The sequence below is a fragment of the Sphaeramia orbicularis genome, chromosome 22 (assembly GCF_902148855.1).
Source record: "Sphaeramia orbicularis chromosome 22, fSphaOr1.1, whole genome shotgun sequence".
Lineage (NCBI taxonomy): Eukaryota > Metazoa > Chordata > Actinopteri > Kurtiformes > Apogonidae > Sphaeramia > Sphaeramia orbicularis.
In genome coordinates, this window is record NC_043978.1 from 10103157 (window position 1) to 10130431 (window position 27275).

A 27275-nucleotide genomic window follows, 5' to 3' on the forward strand; every position below is an offset into this window, starting at 1 on the left:
ATGTGGAAATGACCAAAAATGGTCACTTGCCTGATAAAGGGTTAAGTATTAAAATGACACAAACTTAACCTGTTCAGTAAAGTCTGGGTCAGAGGGAAATGCTGAAATCTTGAGTGAATGAAGCCTTCAGAGGGAACTCTACAGTGGACCTGTGTAGGTGTAGGTGTAGGTGTGAAACCTGTTGATCCACATTCTGTCAAACAGTTTGATTGTGAAATGATTCGTTCCTCCCAGAATAGTATCAGGTAATCACATCTGTTCTGAAGACAGTAGAGTCTGTGAGTGAACTCTTTCCAGACTCTTCAGTCCAAAGCTGCTCAGCCTGTTTTCCATTCCATTCCAGAAGGTGCTTCGGTGGAAACAGTCCACAGTGGAGTTCAGTGGAAGCAGTCAAGTGACACCTGTGTGCTTCTGAAGCCTGGTTCAGTTCAGTCCGAAGGACATTAAACTACAACTCTGGACTTTGTGCAGGAAGATGAAAGTGTCGGTGGTGGTTGTGATCCTCATCCATGGTAAGACAAGCATTAAACAGCCCTCCCCCATCTTATCTGGTGGAACATGTCTTTACTGTGCACTTCACTCTGAGTGTGTTTGGGACATTTTACTCAAATACATCAAATGTTTCCACAGACTATGTTTCTGAGAGGAAAAAAGACCAACTTTGGATAGTTTGAAGGCAGATAAAGGAACAAGAAAAGAGTTGATTTCATTGATAATATGGAGAAAATAAGTCTAGAGTGAAACCACTGGTCACTGATTGAATGACTGATCTACTGTTTATGAAAAAGGTCCAGACAATGGATTTATACAAACAACCACATATATGTTATCAGGGAGCAATTTGTCAAAAAAACAGAGGGGGGATATTTATTTTTTTGTTTTGTCGGAGCAGGGGCAGGGCACGGGGGGGAGCAGTAATATACGATACGTGGGGGTACGGTCCATAACTAACGTAACTAACGCTAGCGTGAAACCAAAGTGAAACTTTATGATTCATGGGGTTAGGAAGTTAAGCTGAAAATCAAGAGCTTTTTCTGCTTAAAAAATTAAGTTTTACATGTACACATTGTAATCAGTTGATAAGTTATTTTATTAAGTTGGTCTAAATGAAAAATAAGGAAAACAGTCTTAACTTAGTAACATATCGATTTTGAACAGGCATTTCAGCCTTAACTTAACATAGAAGTAGATTAAGTTAATACAGCTTAAAAATCTTGTAAACTTCCTCTAAAAGCTGAGTACAAAGCTGACGGAGGGAAGCACAGAAAGAAAAGGGAGAAACGCGATTTTGCACAGAACTTTACGAAACTTTAAGGTTTGATATGTAGAATTTAGCTTTGTTTTATTCACAACAGCTAATAACTCAGCACAAACGACAAGAAATGGTTTTTACACCACACTAAAGTCTTTTCCTCAGCTAGAGGGGGTAACATTTAAGACGGTAACGTAAGGCTTTTAGCTAATTGACGTAACAATTCCACCATAACATTAGTCTGGTTAGATTTTGTTTTACGGAAGCTGAATGGTGATATGGTTATTAATTGGCACTGAATTTCTGCAACAGTAGTTTAAATTATGCAAGGACTGGATAATACATGTTTTACTCCTTTCTCATTTAAAATTTTTGTATATATTGTGGAGTGTTTGCTGCATTGCATTGTGGGTATTTGATATATTGTTGAAAATGTGTTTTTAGCTTACCGGCCGACTGGCCGTAAGCTATTGTCGTAATGCGGCGTCTGTTGGCGTTGTCTGTCGTCCATTACAAAAATTTCAATCGTCTTCCTCTCTGAAACAAAAGTTAGTGAAATTATTTGGATCCGGATCTGATTCTGGATTTGGTACGACTTTGAAAAATGTTCCCATTATAACAGATAGGAAGTGGATTGATCCAATAAATCAGTAAGTATCAATGATATCAAGTTAGACTTTTAATTTTTTACAGATCTGATTGGAATATGACCAAAACATGGGCTATTTCTGTAATATAATAAATACACATAGCTGGGTGATTATAAATGGCATCTGGATACATTTCCCAAAGCTTTTAATTTGGCCAGTAAGCTACAGGGCCATTGATCCTATTTTTAGCTTACCGGCCGACAGGCCGTAACCTATTGTCGTCATGCGGCATCCGTCATCGTCTGTCGTCCGTCGTCGTCTGTCGTCCATTACAAAAATTTCAATCGTCTTCTTCTCCGAAACTGCAGTTCCGATTGACTTCAAACTTGGTATACAGCTTCTTTATGATGATGTCAGCAAAAGTTAGTGAAATTATTTGGATCCAGATCTGATTCTGGATTTGGTACGACTTTGAAAAATTTCCCCTTTATGAGAGATAGGAAGTGGATGGATGCAATAACTCAGTAAATATAAATGATATCAAGTGTAAATTTCTACAGTCCAGCCCTGATGGGGAGATGACCAAAACATAATGTCCACATGCTGATCAGGATCTTCTTCTGGATCTGGAACTTATGGAAAATTTAACATGGGCTCTTATGGGGAAAAATTTTCAATCGTCTTCTTCTCCCAAACTCCAGTTCTGATTGACTTCAAACTTGGTATACAGCTTCTGTATGATGATGTCAACACAAGGTATTGAAATTATTTCGATCCAGATCTGATTCTGGATTTGGTGCGACTTTGACACATTTTCCCATGATAACAGATAGGAAGTGGATTGATCCAATAAATCAGTATCAATGCTATCAAGTTGGAATTTGAATTCTTTACAGATCTGATTGGAATATGACCAAAACATGGGCTATTACTGTAATGTTGGTGTTAGTAGTCATGGAGAAAGTGTTTTTACAGATTTGTTCCCAGAAATCAGGGTTGGGAGAGAGGGTCAGATCTTTTTCCCACTTGCTTGTTGGGAGTGTTATTGTACTATTTAAGGTGGATGTGAGTGAATACAGTTTGGATGTTACTTTCTGAGGACTACTGATTTGGAAGATTTCTTCAGTTAACTGGGATGGCTGTAGTGTGTTATTGCTTAACCCTCCTTTTGTCCTCGGGTCAAAATGACCCGCCACTGTGTTAAAACCCCCCAAAAAATCCCCTTAACGATATTTTTTCAACTTGAAATTTCATGACTTTTCCTAGATTGACCCCAACATTAGAAAAAGTGAACTGTTGCCTTTATTCACATTCCCATGCATGCTGTACGAAAAAAGGTACAAAGGTTGTCTTCGGGTCAAAATGACCCAACAGTGAAATTCAATTGAAATCACGGTCACAGAGTTATTTACACACCACAGAATGTGAGAATGTGGTAGTTCTGTCTCAGATCAATCAGTAGCAAATGTAATACAGGTGTTCTTCTCGCGACTGTAGTGCCTTTGATCTGTCTAAAATCATTCAGTAGCAGACGTAAACAAGAAAAGAAGGGTGGCCTTCTCGTAGACTGCAGAGCCCTATTTCTTGCCCATTGTGCTGCAGATGACAGTACCTCGAATTCTCTCTGTGCTGAAGCCATCAGTGCGCGTTATAGCATCGAGCAGGCTCTAGAGCTGATTTTTTCAGATGTCCAGCAAGACAACTCTGATTCAGAAGAGGAAGTGGAGGATGTATCAGAAGAAGAAGATGGGGAGGAATACAACCCAGAGCATGATGAATCATCTTCAGAAGAAGAAGAAGAAAACCCTGAAGCTGAAAGAGAGACTTTCACAGAAGCCTCTGCAGGAGTTGTCAAAGCTATTCAGAGTGCAGGAACTCCTGATCAACCTGAGGATCGTGCTGCCACAGCCACTGCCCCAGCTGGGGCAAGTAAGAGGAAGAGATGTCAGTTCTGCCAGCCAAAGAAGGACTGTACAACACATACTGTGTGTTGCAGGTGTAAGAAATATATCTGCAAGGGCTGTGCACTTGCATACTGCCCTACATGTGCTAATTAGTTGAATGAGTTGTTGTTTTTTATGTTGTATATTTTCTTACATCATTCACTGGCAAAAAAAAAAAAAGAAAAAAAAAATCAAAAGAAACTGACTCATTGGGATGAATAAAAATACTTTCAAAACTCCGTTTTGCATATTTATTTTCTTTCTTAAGCTATAGAAATACAGGTGAAGAGGGAAAACTCAGGTATTCATACATTTTGTGGTGAATGACATGTTTCTTCAAGCAAAATGAAATTTTATGTTTAAAATTCAATTAAGCTGGTTATATTGGGGAGTTAGTGAAGACGGGTCATTTTGACCCGGAGGACATGGGGTGTATACAGAATATGAGGACAACAGGAGGGTTAAGTTAACTTTTTCTTTAATTCTTAGTTTAAGCTGTTGAGATTGAAGAAACTGATGTCTCCCAACCCCGTAGGTCTGAATAACTGTGTTGAATGGCATGAATTGATTGAGAAATAAGTGGCCGAGATGTGTGATTCCCTTTGTTTCCTATGTGTGGAGAAGTGAATGAGTTTATTTTGTAGAGTGAAAGTTGGGTTGTGGTGTAAACAATTTTAACCAAATGTGGTTTTGCTACAAAGGGCAATATTACAATTTTCAATACTTCTGAAAATATAGCTTCGACTGTCAAATAATATCAGTAGTCTGTGCCCAAATGTATTAGCATTATTTCAACACAGGTCTATGCATTTCTTACAATTTTTTTTTTTTGACAAAAATGGCCACTTATTTGACCCCCTAAGTAAATTTTAGCCGACTAAAGTAATAGTTTGCCTAACTAGTGAAGTCTTGTGGCATTTACGCAATTATGGCGAAGTTGAAATAACTTAAAAAGATGAATGGAAATTGTTACATCAATTTCTTACATTGAGCCAGCATATCATTTTTTAGAGTGTACTTTCAACGTCCAACTCCCTGGTTCTATTCCTCTATCATACAGCGGATCTTAAAGGAAATTTTCACAACTTGTGACCTGTATCCACTGGACACACAAATGCTGGGCCCCATGACTTTGTCCCATTTACCCCACCCCCCCACCCCTTTTACGGCGCCCCAGTGCATAGGGACATTCATGAATTCTGAGACTGTAACAGTTGGGTTCAGGTGAACGTTAGTGTCAGTAATAGAAGATGTAGGAGGAGGAAAACTGACACAACCTAATGGGATTTACAGCAGGTTGGTCGTCCCCCCTAACCCCAAGGATGAAATTCATTGAGGAGAAGTAGGGATGTGACAACCAGAGAGGGGTTTGGATCCCCCCATCCCCCCCAGCAAATCACACCATATATGTTATGACAGGATGAATTTGGCAAAAGTTCAGGTTGAAAATCCCAGCCTTATTATGTGAGTGTGGAACAGATAAGGATGATAAACAACAATCAGAAGGAGGAAACTGAGGAGGACTCACCTGGGTTCTTCTGGTCCCATTCACAGATCAACACTCTGTTTCTGTGTCTGTCCTCAGTTTCCCAGCATGCACTGGCTGTGGTGGTGCAGGCGTATGAGGGGATGGAGTCGGTCCTGCTGCCCTACCATTATTCTGGCATGTTCCCAGAGGTTCCTTTTTCACTGGTTTGGAGATGCTCTGATCTCAACCAAACAGTTCTTCATCTGCTTAAATACGAAAGGGGCAATCTGAAAGAGCAATACAGTTACAGTGAACGCACGTCAATGAAGACCAACGCTCCGCAATCGGGAGACTTCAGCCTCACTCTGAAGAAACCACAACTGTCTGACAGCAACAACTACACCTGTAACCTCCAATGGGAAAACGAGTGGAAAGAGACTAAAGAAGACAGACTGACACAAGTAGAGCTGCAGGTCAAAGGTCAGACACAAACCACACCCACTGCAGTAGACACAGGTCAGAGGTCACACGTACATCTGTCTTTGTATTCAGCTCATTTCAGTTCTGTTGTCTTCACAACACAACCTTCATCAATCATGTCCAACTTCAATCTGACTGTTTATGCACAGAAGCTTCTGACTGGATTATTCCATTTTGTCACTGGTTCAGGATGAAGGGTTGAGCTGAACTTTTGGTCAGTCTGTTGCTGAAAATACACCGTGGATTATTATTGTTCCTCTCCATTTAATGTGAATAGTGTGTGTTGTTGAAGTTCTAGAGGGCTTTATTGTATGTTGTAATCACTGTGGTCTGTTTCCTGTCAGATGACGAGGAGGAGGCGGAGGTCCAGCAGGGGGTGGAGTCTATCCAGCTGCCTTGTAAAGCCTCAGCCGATCTGCCTGAAGACACCACAGTGGAGTGGACTTACTTTGATCCACAACCGGTGGTGGTCCATGTGTCCCGGAATAAAATTGATGATCTTCAAACACAGGACAGGTCTTACCGTGACCGCACAGAGATGAATACAGACATGAGTCTGTCTCTGAAATACCCCACAGACAGAGACGGAGGTATGTATATCTGCACCGTCTACAGGGAAGGAGACGTCCTGAGGTCTAAAGTCCTGCTCCAGGTGGTCCAAGGTCAGTGCTGAGATAGACCACATGAAACAGCTCCAATCTGAAAACACACACCTTCTTCTGCAGCAGCTCTCCCTTCTGGGTCTAAAACATTCAATGATACATGTCCTGATGCCATTTCATGCTAATGTGGAAAAGACACTGTTCAATACTCTTTCTTTCAGTATTACTTATCAATACTGAGTACTACAGTCAATACTCCACCTTATCAATACTCAGTACTACAGTCAATACTCCACATTATCAATTGTGGCTCTTTCATATGACCAACTGTCAAACAGGTACACATAATAATATACATCTTTCTTTTTAACCTCATATCCAGCAGGTTTTAGGGTACTTGATAATGTCTTGAAAGATTTGTTAGGATTTGATTGACACATCATCATACGATCATGTCTTAGCTGGAGTTCATGTTGGTGTTTTGTCGTCCACAGAGGGTTTTCCAACCTGGGCCACAGCTCTCCTGGTTGTCTTTGCTGTTCTTCTTATAATCCTTCTAGGACTTTTATATATTTTTCGAGGGTATTTTCCATCAGGTATGTCATATCTGTTCCTATATTACCCACTGTGCTGTTCTTCATCATGTTTTTCTTTGTCTCATGTGATTATAGAAGCAGACTGTCACTCATACATATAGAAACCTACATACCAAGTTTGGGATTGTAATGTGTGTCTGTGTAGTCGCTGCTGAGGAGGTCAACAGTCAGGAGTCACAGTAGACTGATCAGAGAAATGCTTCAGATAATATGTGTAATTTTACAGACAAAAACCAGTCAAACTGGTGTCTTAAGTCTTTTTCAGACCTAATAGTCTGGTAGACTTGGTTCCATTGGGGACTCAGTTTAGTTGGGGGCTTGGTTCGATTGGAGAATCAGTTTGTGGGAACAGGTTGGTTTGGGGATTATGTTTGATCGGGGACTCAGTTTGATTCAACAGGGGTTCCAACATTCAAGTTCAGTTGCATGTTCACACATCCTCAATGAACCAGATTATCAGAGAAAAACAAACTGGTCTATTTAAAGCAAACAAACCCCTTTGATGTGAAAACCCCTTAAACTGCTTCACTACCTTTTAAATGATGTTGATCAGAATCAGAATCAGCTTTATTGGCCAAGTTTGTGAACACATACAAGGAATTTGGCTTCGGTTTTTACATTGCTCATGACATACAGTTTCAACATGAACCCAGAACAACATGTGGACCAAGACACAATATAGACAAACAGTCCACTAGAGACAGAGACAACAATGGGTTGAGATTTACAGTGGATTTACAATGGAATATGTACAGAGTGTAAACTGGAGCTTTTATAAAGTGAGTGGATATGTACAGGAATACAGTCTGTAAAAATATATATGTGTGTATATGTGTTTATATATATACATATACACACTACCGGTCAAAAGTTTTAGAACAACCCAATTTTTTCCAGTTTTGTACCTTTTTGTGAACTGCCAGAGGTAAAAAAAAAAAAAAAAAAAAAAAAAAAAAAAGGTAAGGTTAAACAAAACTGAAAAATAATGTACATTTCAGAATTATACAAAAAAGGCCCTTTTCAGCAAACAAGAAATGGGTTAACGACTTAAAGCAGTTCTGCAGCAATGGAGGTTGATCAAGCCTCGAAAGTTGGTGCTACCAATTCCTACAGGTGTCCCAACGTTTGTGAATTCCTTCCAACCCCCTCTGTCTGCAGAGAAGTAGGGCTGGAACACAATTTGGTACCATACCGTTGTGAGCATTATTTGAACAGTATTGTACTGCAGAAAGTAGTGTGTTATTATAAAAATGGAAAAGAGGAAAAGGCAATTAATGATAGAAGAGAGACAGACCATCAGAACACTTAAAATGTAGGTCTGTCCTACAGAGAAATGTCCAAGAAAGTCCAGGTGTCAGTAAGTCCAGTTTCCTTCACCATCCAAAGGCACTGAGAAACTGGGGGAAATGCTGACAGGAAGAGGTCTGGCAGAGCCAAAGACACGACAGAATCAGAAGACAAGTTTCTGAGAGTCAGCAGCTGGAGTGATAAGAGACTCACAGGACAACAGCTGAAAGCACAGCTCAATAATGGTCATAGTAAGCAAGTCTGAGTTTCAGCTGTGAAGAGAAGACTTCCAGTTGCAGGTTTAATGGGTCGAGTTGCAGCAAGAAAGCCATTGCTGAGACTTCAGAATAACAAAAGAGGCTTGCCTGGGCCATGAAACCCCGCCAGTGGACTACTGAAGACTGGAAGAAGGTGTTATGGACTGATGAATCTAAATTTGAAATCTTCAGTTCATCCCGCAGGACTTATGTACGCCGTCGAGTAGGCGAAAGGATGGTTCCTCAGTGTGTGACATCAACTGTCAAACATGGAGGAGGAAGTGTGATGGTCTGGGGCAGTTTTGCTGGATCCAGGGTCTGTGACTTGTACAGAGGGAAAGACACCCTGAACCAAAACGGCTACCACAGAATTCTGCAGCTATGCCATGCAGTACCCTCTGGGATGCACCTAGTTGGGCAGGGGTTCATCCTACAGCAAGATAATAACCCAAAACATAAGTTCAAGCTCTGCCAGATCTACCTTAAGAAAAAAGAACAAGATGGTACACTTGAAAACATGGAGTGGCCAGCACAGTCTCCAGGCTTAAACCCCATGGAGCTGGTTTGGGATGAACTGGACAAACAAGTGAAAGCAAAGCAACCTACAAGTGTTCCACATTTATGGGAACTTCTGCTACAGAGATGGGAAGAACTTTCTGAAGAATATGTGATTTCCATTGTAGAAAGAATGCCATGAGTGTGTTCAACTGTTCTATCTGCCAAAGGTGGCTACTTTGATGAGTCAAAAGTTTAGAATACATTTTGGTGTCTAAATTGATTCCATGATTTCTTTTTTTAACTTCAGTTGTTTATTTGTTCTATGCTTTAATTTCAGAGTACACTGAGACATTAAACTGCATCATTTTCAATGAAATTTTGGAAAAGTTGGGGTGTTCTAAAACTTTTGACCGGTAGTGTGTATATATATGTATTATTGTAGTGCAAATAGAGTTTGTTTTTTTTTTTACATAGTGCAAATTAGACAGTTTTATAAAGAGTGCAAAATCTAAGTGAATGGGAGTCAGGGGGGCACTGACACTGGATTGGTCATGGAGTGTGAAGTGTTCATCAGTGATGGCCTGGGGGAAAACACTGTTCTTGTGTCTGGCTGTTTTGGTGTACAGTGCTCTGTATCGCCTGCTGGAGGGAAGAAGTTCAAACAGGTTGTGTCTGGGGTGTGAGGGGTCTGCAGAGATATTTCCTGCCCGTTTCCTGATTCTGGATGTGTATAAGTCCTGAATGGTGGGCAGATCAGCACCAGTGATCGTCTGTGCAGTCCTGGTAGTCCGTTCCAGTCTGTTCTTGTCCCTGTTTGGTGGTTGATCCAAACCAGACGATGATGGACGTGCCCAGAACAGACTGGATTATTGCGGTGTAGAACTGGATCAGCAGCTCCTGGGGCAGGTTGAACTTCCTGAGCCGATGCAGGAAGTCCATTCTCTGCAGGACTTTCTTGGTCATCGTGACTATGCTGGAAGTCCACTTCAGATCCTGGGAGCTGGTGGATCCATCCAATAATAGAGGAGGCATTAAAACACCTGGACCTTTGTGTCTAAACCAGGGGTGTCACACACATTCAGCCCAAAGTGATCTGAATCAGGCTGCACCAGTAAAATAATAGCATAATTACACTGTAAATAATATCTACTCTAGATTTTTCTCTTTCTTTTAGTGTGAAAAATGTAAAATTGCATAATGAAAATGTGAATAACCTGAACAACCCTGTACGGCCACAAAAATAAGGGTACAATTTCAACAATACTATGTCTTATCTTATCATTTACACATGTGCATTCCAACTTACAGATCACAGTGGATCTACGAACACACAAGACACTTAGGAACAGGCAGAATATTGACATCTACAGGGTGGGGAAGCAAAATTTACAATGAACATTTAGTTGTTTTTTCTCAGCAGGCACTAAGTCAATTGTTTTGAAACCAAACATATATTGATGTCATAATCACACCTAACACTATTATCCATACCTTTTCAGAAACTTTGGCCCATATGAGTAATCAGGAAAGCAAACGTCAAAGAGTGTGTGATTTGCTGAATGCACTCGTCACACCAAAGGAGATTTCAAAAATAGTCGGAGTGTCCATAAAGACTGTTTATAATGTAAAGAAGAGAATGACTATGAGCAAAACTATTACGAGAAAGTCTGGAAGATACTGTTAAAGAAGAATGGGAGAAGTTGTCACCCGAATATTTGAGGAACACTTGCGCAAGTTTCAGGAAGCGTGTGAAGGCAGTTATTGAGAAAGAAGGAGGACACATAGAATAAAAACATTTTCTATTATGTAAATTTTCTTGTGGCAAATAAATTCTCATGACTTTGAATAAACTAATTGGTCATACACTGTCTTTCAATCCCTGCCTCAAAATATTGTAAATTTTGCTTCCCCACCCTGTATAAGTTATAATGTTATTACACTGTTTCCAATAATATTAGAATAAAATATTTTTTCTTATGAAATGTGATTTATCCTTGAATAGATAAGGTGTAACTGAGACTCAGTATGTAATCATTGTACTGGGTCAAAAGTGATTAAATGGGAATAAAAAGAGGAACATGTCCTAAAACTGAATTGTTCCAACTTAATTGACAACAGTGTATTTGTACTGGTCCGACCCACTTGAGATCAAATTGGACTGTATGTATCCCCTGAGCTAAAATGAGTTTGACACATTTGATTTTCTCAAATTCATCCCACGGTTTGGATTGGACCCTTTGACGGGCCAAACATTCATTCTCATTCTTCGCATTTTCTTTATTTTCATGACTATTTACATTGTAGATTCTCACTGAAGGCATCAAAACTATGAATGAACACATGTGGAATTATGTACTTAACAAAAAAGTGTGAAATAACTGAAAACATCTCTTATATTCTAGTTTCTTCAAAGTAGCCACCCTTAGCTCTGATGACTGTTTTGCACACTCTTGGCATTCTCTTGATGAGCTTCAAGAGGTAGTCACCTGAAATGGTTTCCTAACAGTCTTGAAGAAGTTCCCAGAGATGCTTAGCACTTGTTGGCCCTTTTGCCTTCACTCTGCGGTCCAGCTCAACCAAACCATCTCGATTGAGTTCAGGTCCGGTGACTGTGGAGGCCAGGTCATCTGGCGCAGCACTCCATCACTCTCCTTCTTGGTCAAATATCCCTCACACAGCCTGGAGGTGTGTTTGGGGTCATTGTCCTGTTGAAACATAAATGATGGTCCAACTAAACGCAAACTGGATGGAATGGCATGTCACTTCAGGATGCTGTGGTAGCCATGCTGATTCAGGTTGCCTTCAATCTTGAATAAATCCCCAACAGCGTCACCAGCAAAGCACCCCCACACCATCACACCTCCCCCTCCATGCTTCATGGTGGGAACCAGGCATGTAGCATCCATCCGTTCACCTTTTCTGCGCAAAGACACGGCGGTTGGATCCAAAGATCTCAAATTTGGACTCATCAGACCAAAGCACAGATTTCCACTGGTCTAATGTCCATTCTTTGGGTTTCTTGGCCCAAATAAATCTCTTCTGTTTGTTGCCTCTCCTGAGCAGTGGTTTCCTAGCAGCTATTTGACCATGAAGGCCTGATTCACGCAGTCTCCTCTTAACAGTTGTTGTAGAGATGTGTCTGCTGCTAGAGCTCTGTGTGGTATTCATCTGGTCTCTAATCTGAGCTGCTGTTAATTTGCGATTTCTGAGGCTGGTGACTCAGATGAACTTATCTTCAGCATCAGAGGTGACTCTTGGTCTTCCTTTCCTGGGGCGGTCCTCATGTGAGCCAGTTTCGTTGGAGCGCTTGATAGTTTTTGCGACTGCACTTGGGGACACATTCAAAGGTTTTGAAATTTTCTAGACTGACTGACCTTCATTTCTTAAAGTAATGATGGCCACTCGTTTGTCTTTACTTAGCTGATTGGTTCTCGCCATAATATGCATTCTAACAGTTGTCCAATAGGGCTGTCAGCTGTGCATCAACCTGACTTCTGCACAACACAACTGATGGTCCCAACCCCATCAATAAGGCAAGAAATTCCACTAAGTAACCCTGACAAGGCACAGCTATGAAGTGAAAACCATTTCAGGTGACTACCTCTTGATGCTCATCAAGAGAATGCCAAGGGTGTGCAAGGCAGTCATCAGAGCTAAGGGTGGCTACTTTGAAGAAACTAGAATATAAGAGATGTTTTCAGTTATTTCACACTTTTTTGTTAAGTACATAATTCCACATGTGTTCATTCATAGTTTTGATGCCTTCAGTGAGAATCTACAATGTAAATAGTCATGAAAATAAAGAAAATGCGAAGAATGAGAAGGTGTGTCCAAACTTTTGGCCTGTACTGTATAACCATGTAAATTGTTAAACTGTTTAGTTTAACGGTGTCCATTTTGCAGCTAGCTAGTATGCTTCAGCTTAAATTAGCTGCATGTTTGCTACATACGGCTAAAACCCCGAAATATTAAGCAGTATTATCACGCATGTTATACTGTGCAAGTTGCATCCAGTGTGAACGCAGTTTATGGAGGCAATTTAATGTTTAATGAACCCAAAATGCCACAGTTACGTTGATAAAATCACAATTACCTTGATGAGTGAACAACTGGAGCAGAATGGAGTTCTGTCAGTGTTGGTAGAAGCATCAGGTGACCTCTGTTCCCATGCTGTATGGGGTTAAGTCCAGGTGAAAATAGCCATCCTCAGTTATTTTCTCTTTTTATTTTTTTCTTCTGCTTCGAAAAAGAACCACTTACCTTTGATGCAGCAAGTCTATAGTTAACATTCGTTGGATTGAATCTTTTCTAAATGAGCTGGTGGGATTTGATGCCAGATGACTTTGTTCAGAGCAGTTCTGGGCGGACAGCAGTGGAGGAACTGAAGCAAATACTGTAGAATACTGTCCAATTTTGAAGTAGCTTACTGTTTTAAATTTGCACCTTAAAGACCTCATTATTTACAGCATTATACTGTATTTACAAATAACAGCATGATACTGTATAAAATTTACTTTTTTTTTTTTACAGTAATTTGTTACAGTGTTTGTCATAGAGGTGAAGGGGTGGAAATGCTGCCTCTGAACCAGTGCAGCTGCAGCCTTTTGTTTGCACTCTGGAGCTCTTCAGTGTGCTTTCAGTACCTGGATATTAGACACAGACAGTTTTGTGTGTTCATTTAATGAGTTGCCATGCTTCTAAGACAACACTGTCCGCAATATTTTTGGTTCATAATGAGATTATGTTGGAGCAAAGCACACTACAGCAGGCCAGCCAATGAGGTGTCTACTTTTTTATTTGTTTTTTCTCAGCCCAACTGGTGGAGGTGGATTCAGGGGAGGAGTCTGCCCTGCTGCCATATAAAACTATAGCTCACCTGACAAAGAACTCCAGACATATCAGCGTTATGTGGAAGAAGGCAGACAGCAATCAGCTCATTGTGCATAAGTACGGCTCTGGTGAACCTGATAAACAGGACCAGATTTACAGAAACAGAACAGAGATGAAGAAACACTGGCTGAGAACTGGAGACTTCAGTTTAACCCTGAAACACCCAACGGCCCAGGACACCAACGAATACTTATGCATCGTCTACAACAAAAACAAGGTCCTGAAGGAGAAACGAGTGGTGCTGAAGGTCAAAGGTCAGTGCTGTAGACAGAAGATGAGAAAACTAAAGGCGCCTGGATTATCAGACAGAAATGTCCAACGTAGTTGAACTGAGAATAGGAGTTAACAGTTGAATAAGCAGTCGGTTCTGCTGATGATTCAACACAGACTGAACAATTATCACTTAGAACTGTATCCATGGCAGATGTTTTCCTCTGCTGTTGTCTGATGGTGTGGTTGTTGTTCTCAGTCCAACAGGTGGAGGGGGATTCAGGGAAGGAGTCTGTCCCGCTGCCCATGAAAACCACATTACATATAGAGGACGTCAGTCAGGTCACAGTGGAGTGGACGGACAATAGGAACAGGAAGGTCCATGTGTATGAGGACGGCTCTGACAGAACTAATGAACAGGACGATGAATACACAAACAGAACAGAGATGAAAGAAGACCCACTGAGAACTGGAGACCTCAGTCTGACCCTGAAACACCCCACAGACCAGGACACTGGCATCTACACCTGCACCGTCTACAACAGAGACAAGCAGATCCTGAGGAGGAAACAAGTGGATCTGAAGGTCAAAGGTCAGTACTGTAGACGCAGGTCATTCCTAGTTCTAGAATACTGAGCCCTTCTTTCCCCTTTCCTGTCGAACCTCCACAATCACAAATAGCACAATGTGGAGTTACTCATGGAGCAGATTTTAATGATATATATTTCAGTATTTTTAATCAGGCTGGATCATCCATCCATCCATCCCTGTCCAGCTGTGACATATATCATTTCCTACATATTCCAAGGGGTTTCCTCCTCGTTGGACCTACCCAAAACACCTTGTGCCACATGTACTTAATAACACTGTTGTGCCAAAGTGTTTGTTCTAGACAAACTGTGACTTGTACAGAGGTCTAATCATAGAAAAACCCCCAGGTTCAGCTCCAGCAGACCATTCCTCCCAGTCACACTCCTCCTGGTCTCATTGTCATTGCTCATGTGAATGTTGAAGTTTCTCAGTAGAACAGTGGAGTCCCTGAGAGGAGCGCCTTCAGCACACCACCAAGAGACTCCAAGAAGGCAGGGTACACATGGGACAGACAATAGTCAGAACCTGTTCCCTGAACTGAAGCTCCGCCCTCTCATTCAGTGGGGTGAACTCCAACATAAAGCCACTGAGCCAGAGTTCTACCAGAGGGCAGAGCAGGTGGGAGGAACCCCACACCCGTTCCACACCTCTCACCCTGAACAACTCCTGAATAAAAAAAAAAAAAAGAGTCCCAGCACCCTTGAGGAGATCGGTTCCAGAGCCCCAGTCTAGTCTGTACCTCTGAACCATCTGCCACAGCTCCGCCTCCTTCCCCACCAGGACAGTAGCACTCTGTGTCCCTAGAGCCAGTTTAGACCACCATGGATTTGTGAGTGTAGTCATCTAATCAGCCTTCTCGGCTGTTCCTGGTCAAAGTACTGAAGTTGAGTCATTATTCAATCTTTTCCTTTTAAAGAGGCTGATTTTCCTCCATATAGAAGATGTGATGATAAAAAACTGTCCCATGTTAATGTCATGTTTCCTTGCAGGTCAACAGGTGGAGGTGGAAGATGGGGCGTGGTCGGCCCTACTGCCCTTCAGAACGACCCCTGACCTGCCTCAGGACGCCACAGTGGTGTGGATGCGCTATACTAATGACCGGGAATACATACTTGTCCATGTGTATGAGAAGTACGCTCAACTTAATCAACAGGACAATAGATACAAAGACAGAACAAAGATGAATGAAGACCCATGGACGACTGGAGACTTCAGTCTGACCCTGAATGACCTCCAACAGGACGACTCTGGAAGATATGGATGTGCAGTCATTAGAGATGGAGTCACCCTGAGACTGAAAACAGTGGACCTGAAGGTCAAAGGTCAGTGTTCAGATGCAGGTCAGAGGTCATGTGTGTCTCTGTCCTGTTTCTCCTCTGCAGACAGATCTCAGATCACATATCAGTTTCCTCCAATAAGAGAAGATGAAGCAGCTGTTTGATTGATCTGTTGTGTATGTGTTTCTATTTATCAAGTCAAACTCCTAAACTGAGGCTTGATCTTACTTACTTTGACATAACAACAGAAATATTCCTTCATTTTCCAAACTGTTGAATCCTCTGAAGGGTTGCAGGCATGCCAGGGCCTATCCTAAATACCAACAAGGAAATGCATGGTTTACTCTGAATATTTGTTTAGGTCATCGCTAACATGTAGAGACCGACAACCATTCCCTCTCACATTCTTTTGATTTAGACTCACCAATTAACCCACAAAATGCATGTGTGTGGATGGTGGGAGGAATCCAGAGGACCTGGGGCCTCATGTACAAAGACTTGCGTGGATTTCATACTGAAACCTGGCGTACGCACAAATCCAGAAAAGTCCGAACGCACAAAAAATCCAGATGTATAAAACTGTGCGTACGCCTGAATCCAAGTACACTTCCTTTATTCATCCCAATCAGCGTGGAATTGACCACGTGGAATTGATGTTGGAGTACCTGACTCCTCCCTCTCCACGCCCACATTTAAATATGTAAATCAGTATAAACGGGGTCTGCAGGTGGGATTCCCTCTGGGATTCCCCTGTCTGCAGGATCAGACGATCACGTCAAGGTGGACGCGAAGCGGAGGCCGAAACAGGCGGAAGAAGAAAAGAGACGAACTCAGACCGTTTGAGGAAAGAGTTGCCGATATTGTGACACTTTTCTTACAGGGCTGATGCGGATCACCCCCAAGATAAATATATATTTAGTATTTGTGTCAGTCACACATTAGTTTATTCTACGGGTCATACAACAGTCTGATCACAGCCAAACTAGATAAAGGTTCATGTGTAATCATGTCAGGATATCAAAGAGGAAATCAATGACTTTGACTCATGTTTAATCACTCAAATTATTATTTTCCAACAATGAGACAGAAGACGGTCAGACGCAGTATCATCCTCCTGTCACAGGGGCTTCCTGTTGACTCCCCAGCGTTAGCCGGTCCACCGGTCTGCCACAGCCCACTGCTGGTGCCCGTCTGACCGGCATGGGTCTGTACTGACCTGAGTCACCAGAGGACATCGTGAGGACAATCGGCGGAGTCAATGAGCGACTGGACCGACAAATAAATGTTCTCACAGACATGAACACTATATTTATCAACCAATGAATTTTATGTCCTTGTCTCTTTATATGGCTGTTGCTGAATGTCCATCCGGGCAGGATTGGCATTGATGGATACAGGGTCTAATTGGTTCTGGTTCTGGTGGTGGATGTGCTGCTCTAGCAGTAGGATGACGTGTTGGTGTTTTCACTGTTCTTCTGTGTATCTCCGATGTGCTCACCAATCAGAGGAATGACCTTTTTCACATTATTAACAGTTTCTCAGTGTCACCTCTAAGTGTCGCCAATGGTTCCAAAGCACTAGAAACATACGTACGCCAGCTATGGACTTGGCGTGAAAGACCGCACATTTCCACGGTCATTTCAGTCTTTATACATCTGAACGTGAGCGTGGAAAAGGGCGTACACCAGGTTTTTGTGCGTACGCACGCTTTATACATGAGGCCCCTGGTCTGAGAAAGGCCACCACCAGCAGGTTTATGTTTTTATAAAGTCTGATATAAGACTGTGTGCTGCAGTGGCGGCTGCTTGTCTTTCAGACAGGGGAAGCTCATTGTCTCATTGCTTACATTAAAAATAAATAAATAAATAAAAAAAATTGTCAAGCTATTTAAACATACATTCGGCCCTCCGTTCCTTTTTAAGAAAATGCTCAGTGACCTTATCGTACCAAGTAGGCGTCTTTTCCAGGGACTGGACCAGTGTCCTCTGAATGTCCAGCAGAGCTAGGCTGCTTAGACGGCCTTGGCCCATTGTGTTGTTGGTGTAAGACTTCAGCCTTTTTAAATTAGAGATGCTCCTTTCATTCCGACCTAGCCGACAGTTTGATTGATTTAACTATCTACAAAACGATATTAAACTCGAAGAAGAAATGATTAAATTATGGAACTGAAACAAGAAAACACTGAAATTATGTTAAAACAAAACAAGTTAGTCCAATGAGTGTGTTTTATTTACAGTGCAAGAAATGAACGAGTAATTTCGTAGTTGTTTCTCTGATTTCACAGCAGAATGTGCGACGGTATTAAACTGAACTGTGTCAGTGAAGGAGTAGATCTGAAAACAGCTGTCAATCAAACGGGATTCAGCCTTTCGACTGATCCTCCAATCAGCATGTGAGATTCTGGCGTCCAGCCCGGCCGAGCTCCGCCCACAGCTCCATTCACCCCCAGAGACGCCCGGCGTCCGGGGGCGGGACAACATCGTGGCATTTATCCAATTACCGTCCAGTTTTGACGCAATGAAAAAAAACTGTTCCACTCAGTCCCATTGAAGCCCAGAGACGCCCGCAGTCTACGGACAAATGCACTGAACAGAGATGGAGGAGAAAACAGAGACACGGGAATGGAGGAGAAGTGAACAACATCACGTTTGTTGATTTGTGATAAAGCTGATTCTGAACGAACTCATCTTTGAGATGAACATGTTCTAACACATTTGTGGCCAATAAAATGTCAACACAACCGTACATATTTAACCATTTAATTTTCGTAATTTTAGGGGAAGCCGGGCTTCCCTTGCAGTCAATGAGAAATCACCACTGGTGTACTGTGAAAAATGAGGTGGCATTCCAACTCAATACCCGTTAGTGACTATTTTCAAAAATAATGTTTTCTCTCATGTTGTACATTAAATTCTGTTTAAAGTGTCGTTAAAAACTGATGTGTTAAAGGTGAAGTTGGTGATATTTACTCCCACTTAGTGGTGAACTTGTAGACTCAGAGAGCCAACTGAATTCTGCTCCCCCTCTCTTAGGGAGACCCAAAAAACCTCCAAGTCCATCACATGTGTCAGTCTTACTTGTCATACCTTCTGGTCTTTTCTGTTCATAGTGATGAAAGTGTTCTAGTTTTTGCTGGAAATCCATTTTTTTCTGAAAACTGAGCATATGTTCAGGTAAATTAACTCTTTTCTCGCCATTGATGAGATATTCCGTCAGTCCGTGTTTTCACTGTTATACTGTAGTTGAAGCTGTTGCGGATTGTGTGAGTTACTTTCCTTAGTCCAAAAACAAACAATTAAGCAGCTTTTTCGGAAAAATGACGGACTGGGTGTAAAGTTTTTTCACTGGAATCACCGGTATCCCATGGCAACGCATACAGCTTCAGTCACTCTGAATGAGGAAATGCAGACTGCAGGAACCGCGCGCACTTTCAAAAGCCTTAAAGATGATTATGGAGACAGAGTCTGACAATTCAATATATGACTGACCTACAGAAGAACCTTTAGAGACAGGAACAGAGAAATAGAAGGTGAGGGAGACGGACGTGGGAAAACAGAACGGCGAGGGTCCGACATGGAGGGTGTGTGTGTGTGTGTGGGGGGGGGGGGGGGGGGGGGGGGGGGGGGTAACGGAGCGACACGGAGACAATGACAGACAGGAGGAAGAGAAAAGAGACATTTATAGTGGACAGTCAAGGAGAAGACAGACACACAGACATGGGACAAGACAAAGGACAGCTAGTCTGAATCTGTTAGTGAGTTCAGATTCAGACTGAGGACACAGAACAGATTCAGCTGTATAATGTCAGCAGGGACACAGGTAAGACACTGTTTGATTTGGCTTTAGTATGAAATAAATAAATACATATATTCATACATAGATAAATAACTAGATGACCATATATTTATTTACAGATCAAGCACAGCAGGTGGTCCAACAGGAGGACGTGGTCCAACAGGAGGACCTGGTGCAGCCAAGCAAAGGCCAGAAATCTACAGTATTTAGTGAATTTGTTTCTTTTTTCTGAACCTGCTTTTCTCCCCCTTGAACTGCCACCTTATCGTGGTGGGGGAGTTTGAGTGCCCGAATGATCCCAGGAGCTATGTTGTCGGGGGCTTTATGCCCCTGGTAGGGTCTCCCAAGGCAAACAGGTCCTGGGTGACGGGCCAGACTAAGAGCAGTTCAGAAGCCCCTATGAAAGAAAAACAACTAAAGAACGTGACGTCGCCCGGTATGGCGCAGCCGGGGCCCCACCCTGGAGCCAGGCCTGGGGTTGGGGCTCGAATGCGAGCGCCTGGTGGCCGGGCCTATGCCCACAGGGTCCGGCCGGGCCCAGCCCGAAGGAGCGACGTGGGCCCGCCCTCCGGTGGACTCACCACCCACCGAGGGAATCGTAGGGGCTGGGTGCAATGTGGATTGGGTGGCAGTCGACGGCAGGGAGCCCGACAACCCGATCCCCGGACGCAGAGTCTAGCTCTTGGGACATGGAATGTCACCTCGCTGGGAGGGAAGGAGCCGGAGCTTGTGAGGGAGGTTGACAGATACCGACTAGATATAGTCGGGCTCACCTCCACACACAGCTTGGGCTCTGGAACCCAACCCCTCGAGAGGGGCTGGACTCTCCATTTCTCTGGCGTTGCCCGCGGTGAGAGGCAGCGGGCTGGCGTGGGCTTGCTCATAGCCCCTCAGCTCAGCCGTCAGGTGTTGGAGTTCACCCCGGTGAACGAGAGGGTCGCGTCCCTGCGCCTTCGGGTCGGGGACAGGTGCCTCACTGTTGTCTCGGCCTACAGGCCGAACAGCAGTGCAGAGTACCCGGCCTTCTTGGAGTCCTTGGGAGGGGTGCTGGATGGTGCTCCGACTGGGGACTCCATTGTTCTCCTGGGTGACTTCAATGCCCACGTGGGCAACGACAGTGAGACCTGGAGGGGGGTGATGGGGAGGAACGGCCTCCCTGATCTGAACCCGAGTGGTGTTTTGTTATTGGACTTCTGTGCTAGTCACAGTTTGTCCATAACAAACACCATTTTCGAACACAGGGATGTCCATAAGTGCACTTGGCACCAGGACACCCTAGGCCGGAGGTCGATGATCGACTTCACTGTCGTATCATCAGACCTCCGACCGCGTGTTTTGGACACTCGGGTGAAGAGAGGGGCAGAGCTGTCAACCAATCACCACCTGGTGGTGAGTTGGATCCGCTGGCAAAGGAGGAAACCGGACCGACTCGGCAGGCCCAAACGTGTTGTGAGGGTCTGTTGGGAACGTCTGGCAGAGCCCGATGTCAGTGCGGTCTTCAACTCCCACCTCCGGGAGAGCTTCTCCCAGATCCCGGGGGAGGCTGGGGACATTGAGTCCGAGTGGACTATGTTCTCCACCTCCATTGTCAAAGCGGCTGCTTGGAGCTGTGGTCGCAAGGTCTCCGGTGCCTGTCGTGGCAGCAATCCCCGAACCCGGTGGTGGACCCCGGAAGTAAGGGATGCCGTCAAGCTGAAGAAGGAGTCTTATCGAGCCTTGTTGGCCCGTGGGACTCCAGAGGCAGCTGATGGGTACCGGAAGGCCAAGCGAGCTGCAGCCCGAGCAGTTGTGGAGGCAAAAACTTGGGTCTGGGTGGAGTTTGGGGAGGCCATGGAGGAGGACTATCGGTCGGCCTCGAGGAAATTCTGCCAAACCATCCGGCGCCTCAGAAGGGGAAAGCAGTGCGCCACCAACACTGTTTACAGTGGAAGTGGGGAGCTGCTGACCTCGACTGGGGATGTTGTCGGACGGTGGAAGGAATACTTCGAGGATCTCCTCAATCCCACTGTCACGTCTTCCTTGGAGGAAGCAGAGGCTGAGGTCTCAGAGGTGGACTTGTCCATCACCCAAGCTGAAGTCACCAAGCTGAAGTCACCGAGGTGGTTGGCAAGCTCCTCGGTGGCAGGGCACCGGGGGTGGATGAGATTCGCCCTGAGTACTTTAAGTCTCTGGATGTGCAGGGACTGTCTTGGTTGACACGTCTCTGTAACATCGCGTGGCAGTCGGGGACAGTACCTCTGGATTGGCAGACCGGGGTGGTGGTTCCCCTTTTTAAGAAGGGGGACCGGAGGATGTGCTCCAACTATAGGGGGATCACACTCCTCAGCCTCCTGGGGAAAGTCTATTCCAAGGTACTGGAGAGGAGGATCCGACCGATAGTCGAACCTCGGATCCAGGAGGAACAATGTGGTTTTCGTCCTGGTCGCGGAACGCTGGACCAGCTCTATACTCTCCATCGGGTGCTCGAGGGTTCATGGGAGTTCGCCCAACCAGTCCACATGTGTTTTGTGGATCTGTAGAAGGCGTTCGACCGTGTCCCTCGTGGTATCCTGTGGGGGGTGCTTCGGGAGTATGGGGTCCGGGGCCCTTTGCTAAGGGCAGTCCGGTCCTTGTATGACCGAAGCAGGAGTCTGGTTCGCATTGCCGGCAGTAAGTCAGACCTGTTCCATGTGCACGTTGGTCTCCGGCAGGGCTGCCCTTTGTCACCGGTTCTGTTCATAATTTTTATGGACAGAATTTCTAGGCGCAGCCAGGGGCCGGAGGGGGTCCGGTTTGGGGACCACAGGATTTCATCTCTGCTTTTTGCAGATGACGTTGTCCTGTTGGCCTCATCGAACCTGGACCTTCAGCGTGTCCTGGGGCGTTTTGCAGCCGAGTGTGAAGCGAGCGGGATGAGGATCAGCACCTCCAAATCCGAGGCCATGGTTCTCGACCAGAAAAAGGTGGTTTGCCCTCTCCGGGTCGGTGGGGAGTCTTTGCCGCAAGTGGAGGAGTTCAAGTATCTTGGGGTCTTGTTCACGAGTGAGGGAAGGAGGGAGCGTGAGATTGACAGACGGATCGGTGCAGCGTCTGCAGTGATGCAGTCGCTGTACCGGTCGGTTGTGGTGAAGAAGGAGCTGAGCCGAGAGGCGAAGCTCTCAATTTACCGGTCAATCTACGTTCCTACCCTCACCTATGGTCATGAGCTTTGGGTCATGACCGAAAGGACAAGATCCTGGATACAAGCGGTCGAAATGAGTTTCCTCCGCAGGGTGGCTGGGCGCACCCTTAGGGATAGGGTGAGGAGCTCAGTCACCAGGGAGGAGCTCGGAGTAGAGCCGCTGCTCCTCCGCGTCGAGAGGGGCCAGCTGAGGTGGCTCGGGCATCTGTTTCGGATGCCTCCTGGACGCCTCCCAGGGGAGGTGTTCCGGGCATGTCCCACCGGGAGGAGACCTCGGGGAAGACCCAGGACACGTTGGAGAGACTATGTCTCTCGGCTGGCCTGGGAACGCCTCGGGGTCCCCCCAGAAGAGCTGGAGGAGGTGTCTGGGGAGAGGGAAGTCTGGGCATCCCCGGTTAGACTGTTACCCCCGCGACCCGGCCCCGGATAAGCGGTGGACAATGGATGGATGTTTCTTTTTTTTCTTGAACAGGAAGAATATGAAGTGTTTATATCAAGAAGCTAAACTAATATGTGGAAGACATATAATTGATGTATGTAAATGTGTAAAGTTTAGAAGGAACCTGGTGCTTTAGAAGATGTTTTGTCTAAAGTTTGGTGTGGTTTCCCTGAATATTTTGTGGAATGATGTTGATGCAGTTTATTATTATTATTGCAGTTTATTATTATTATTGTTATTATTATTTTCTTTTATGATTTTGAATACAGTGTTACTATTTGTAAATAAGAGTCAAAAATGTAAATAGGAAATCAGTTTTATCTTGAAAATCAATATCTTTGAAAAAAACCCACAATTTTCTCAGTTTTTGCTCAAAATTCAAGTGTTTTCCTGAAAATGACCAATATTCAAATATTTACATCTCACAAACGAATGAAGATAGAATAAAATTGTTTTTTGTGTTTAAAAGTTGAATTTCTGTTCTTTCTTTTGATGTATTCATTGTTCACATCCTCCTAACACAACATTTTCAGTGAGCCTTCAAAGATTAGTGAATATGACCAATCAAAAATAAGTTCAAGTGGTCCTGGCTCGAGGAAACTGATAGAAATGTTTCTGTCGCAGTACGTCTAGAAGACAAGCAAACCAGGTTTGTTACTCATTGAAGTCATTCAGAAAAGTTCAGTTTTTTTTTTCTTTCCTCACTTTCATCACTATGTTCAGATTGCTGAAACCACTTCAACACGTTTGTATAAACTGGCTTTGATGGAATGACACACTTTTATTAATTATCGTTTTACTCTGTGGTTTGTTGGTTAAAGTTTCCTTGTGCGACATTGTCTTTACTGATGTTTAATATCCTCAGAGTTACTTTCAAATCAAACTGGATCATAAAAAAGGAGTATGGTTATTGGCTGAACCCTCATTGAGTCACTCCTATTATTTATTATTTCCCCAAAATCCACAAACATCTGAGGAAACCACCTGTGAATACAGCATGGAGCAAATCCAATCAATTATCTAGATTTAACCACATATAAAGATGAAACTGGAGTTATTCACACATCTGTTGAAAAGACATTTTAGTAGCAGTCATCCCAAATATATGACAGATAACATACCAGCAGGGCAGTTTCTGAGACTGAAATGGAACTGCTCTGATCCTGATGACATTCATGAACAGACAAAAAACTTCAGACACACACATAAGTACTTGATTCTGCTGCTGATTGGATCATCACTTAGAACTGTATCCATGGCAGATGTTTTCCTCTGCTGTTGTCTGATGGTATGGTTGTTGTTCTCAGCCCAACAGGTGGAGGTGGAGGTGTCTTCAGGGGTGGGGTCTGTCCTGCTGCCATTTAAAACCACATTACATATAGAGGATGTCAGTCAGGTCACAGTGGAGTGGACGGCCTGTTGTGACAAGAAGGTCCACATGTATGAGGACGGCTCTGACAGAACTAATGAACAGGACGATGAATACACAAACAGAACAGAGATGAAAGAAGACCCACTGAGAACTGGAGACCTCAGTCTGACCCTGAAACACCCCACAGACCAGGACACCCACATCTACACCTGCATCGTCTACAACAGAGACAACCAGATCCTGAGGAGGAAACGAGTGTATCTGTGGGTCATAGGTCAGTACTGTAGACGCAGGTCATTCCTAGTTCTAGAATACTGAGCCCTTCTTTCCCCTTTCCTGTCGAACCTCCACAATCACAAATAGCACAATGTGGAGTTACTCATGGAGCAGATTTTAATTATATATATTTTAGTATAGTAGTATAGTATAGTATTTAGTATAGTATTTAGCAGAGCAGGTGGGAGGAACCCCACACCCGTTCCACACCTCTCACCCTGAACAACTCCTGAATAAAAAAAAAAAGAGTCCCAGCACCCTTGAGGAGATCGGTTCCAGAGCCCCAGTCTAGTCTGTACCTCTGAACCATCTGCCACAGCTCCGCCTCCTTCCCCACCAGGACAGTAGCACTCTGTGTCCCTAGAGCCAATTTAGACCACCATGGATTTGTGAGTGTAGTCATCTAATCAGCCTTCTCTGCTGTTCCTGGTCAAAGTACTGAAGTTGAGCAATTATTCAGTCTTTTCCTTTTAAAGAGGCTGATTTTCCTCCATATAGAAGATGTGATGATAAAAAACTGTCCCATGTTAATGTCATGTTTCCTCCCAGGTCAACAGGTGGAGGTGGAGGAGGGGGCAAGCTCTGCTCTGCTGCCCTTCAGAACGACCCCTGACCTGCCTCAGGACGCCACAGTGGTGTGGTTGTACTGTACCGATGACCGGAACTTCATACCTGTCCATATGTATAGGAAGTCAGCCCTACTTGGTCAACAGGACGATAGATACAAAAACAGAACAAAGATGAATGAAGACCCATGGAAGACTGGAGACTTGAGTCTGACCCTGAATGACCTCCAACAGGACGACTTTGGAAGATATGAATGTGAAGTCGTCAGAGGTCGAGTCCCCCTGAGAAGGAAAGTATTGGACCTGAAGGTCAAAGTTCAGTGTTCAGATGCAGGTCAGAGGTCATTTGTGTCTCCGTCCTCTGTCTCCTCTGCAGACAGATCTCAGATCACATATCAGTTTCCTCCAATAAGAGAAGATGAAGCTGAAGCAGCTGTTTGATAGATCTGTTGTGTATGTGTTTCCATTTATTAAGTCAAACCTAAACTGGGTCTTGATCTTATTCCTCTTGAATATATGAAACAGGTAAATACAATAGAAATACACACTTCAAACCACTTAAACTATGCTTTTAGACTCTTCATTATTGTATTTCTAGTGTTTGTTGTTCTGTGATGACACATTTTTCACAGCAGTAGTCTGTCCTCCAAACCAAAGAAAATCTAAACAATCAAATCAAAACCACTGCAGCAAAATCTGACAAATGAACACTGTCAAAGAGGATGGATTTTCCAACTGGAGGATGATGTGAAACCTGTCTGTAAATCCACCATGGACGACCTCAGAGACTCCAGCTGAAGGTTTGGAACGGACCTCACAGTCCCAGACTTGAGCATCATTGAACATGTGTGGGTAGGTCTGTCATGGGGGGGTGGGATTTAATGTGACCAAAGCTTCAGTTGTATTTAGTTGTAGTTGGAGTCCGTTTGGTTTTGCCCTTGTTTGTTTAATGGTTTGGCCAAACCTCTACATATGCTCCCACTGTGTCTCATTTTGTTGGGTCAGGTTTTTTTTTAGTTTGTTTGATGCGTCAGTTCTTGTTCTCAGCCTTAGTTGCTATTATTTTTGTGTACAGTTCTGTTATGTGGACCTCTTTTATATACTTAATTGTTAAAACTATCATTTGTAATCATTTCTTGGATCATTTTGGGTGAATAAAAACCCACAGCTGTCTCCTGGTCGTCTTACTGCTCGGTCCCAAACAAAGATCAAATAGAACAGTGAAGCATCAGTCCAGTCCTACAGAGACAGCACATCTAATCCAAACATACAACAGCAGCACATCCAATAGAATCACACAGAATCCATCAGCACAGGATCACAGACAAGGATGGAAACAGACATCACATATGGACACACAGCGTCCATGATCATGACACAGATCACACACACACACAGGTTAGTGTGTACAGGTGTAGTTGTGTGCAAACTGTGTTTTTAATGTGGTGGTCAAAGTGCAGTATGAGTGTATCTGTAATGTGGAGGGAAGTCAGTTCCAGGTTATTGCTGCTTTAACAATGAGAACTGACCAAATGTGCTTTTCCTGAATGGGACTGAGAAGTCACCCCATGTGGTGCTTCTGCTGATCAGACTAGTGTTATTACGGTGGTTTACGAATGAATTTCATGCTGTGACACTCAATAAAGGGGTCGGACTAATTACAGAGTGTGGAATTTTTACAGGTCACAGTTGTGTCTTTTAATGCTGACAGTTTTCCCCATATCCT

At 43.8% G+C, this 27275-nt stretch overlaps 1 protein-coding gene across 3 annotated transcripts; it reads left to right on the forward strand.

Moving 5' to 3' along the window:
• Positions 1–298: 298 nt before the first annotated feature.
• Positions 299–26722, forward strand: LOC115413452 (uncharacterized). 3 transcript variants are annotated; one of them, XM_030126310.1, is made up of 9 exons: positions 299–512; positions 5371–5733; positions 6078–6323; positions 6830–6931; positions 13785–14117; positions 14333–14665; positions 15654–15986; positions 24643–24981; positions 25533–26722. In XM_030126310.1, the coding sequence occupies exons 1-9, from the start codon at positions 476–478 to the stop codon at positions 25988–25990; spliced, it is 2544 nt and encodes an 847-aa protein (XP_029982170.1). In that variant the 5' UTR covers positions 299–475; the 3' UTR covers positions 25991–26722. The 3 variants fall into 3 exon arrangements, with proteins under 3 accessions (XP_029982170.1, XP_029982171.1, XP_029982169.1); XM_030126309.1 differs by having other exon boundaries at positions 300–512; positions 6078–6395; XM_030126311.1 differs by lacking the exon at positions 15654–15986 and having other exon boundaries at positions 6078–6395.
• The last annotated feature ends 553 nt before the right edge of the window (positions 26723–27275 follow it).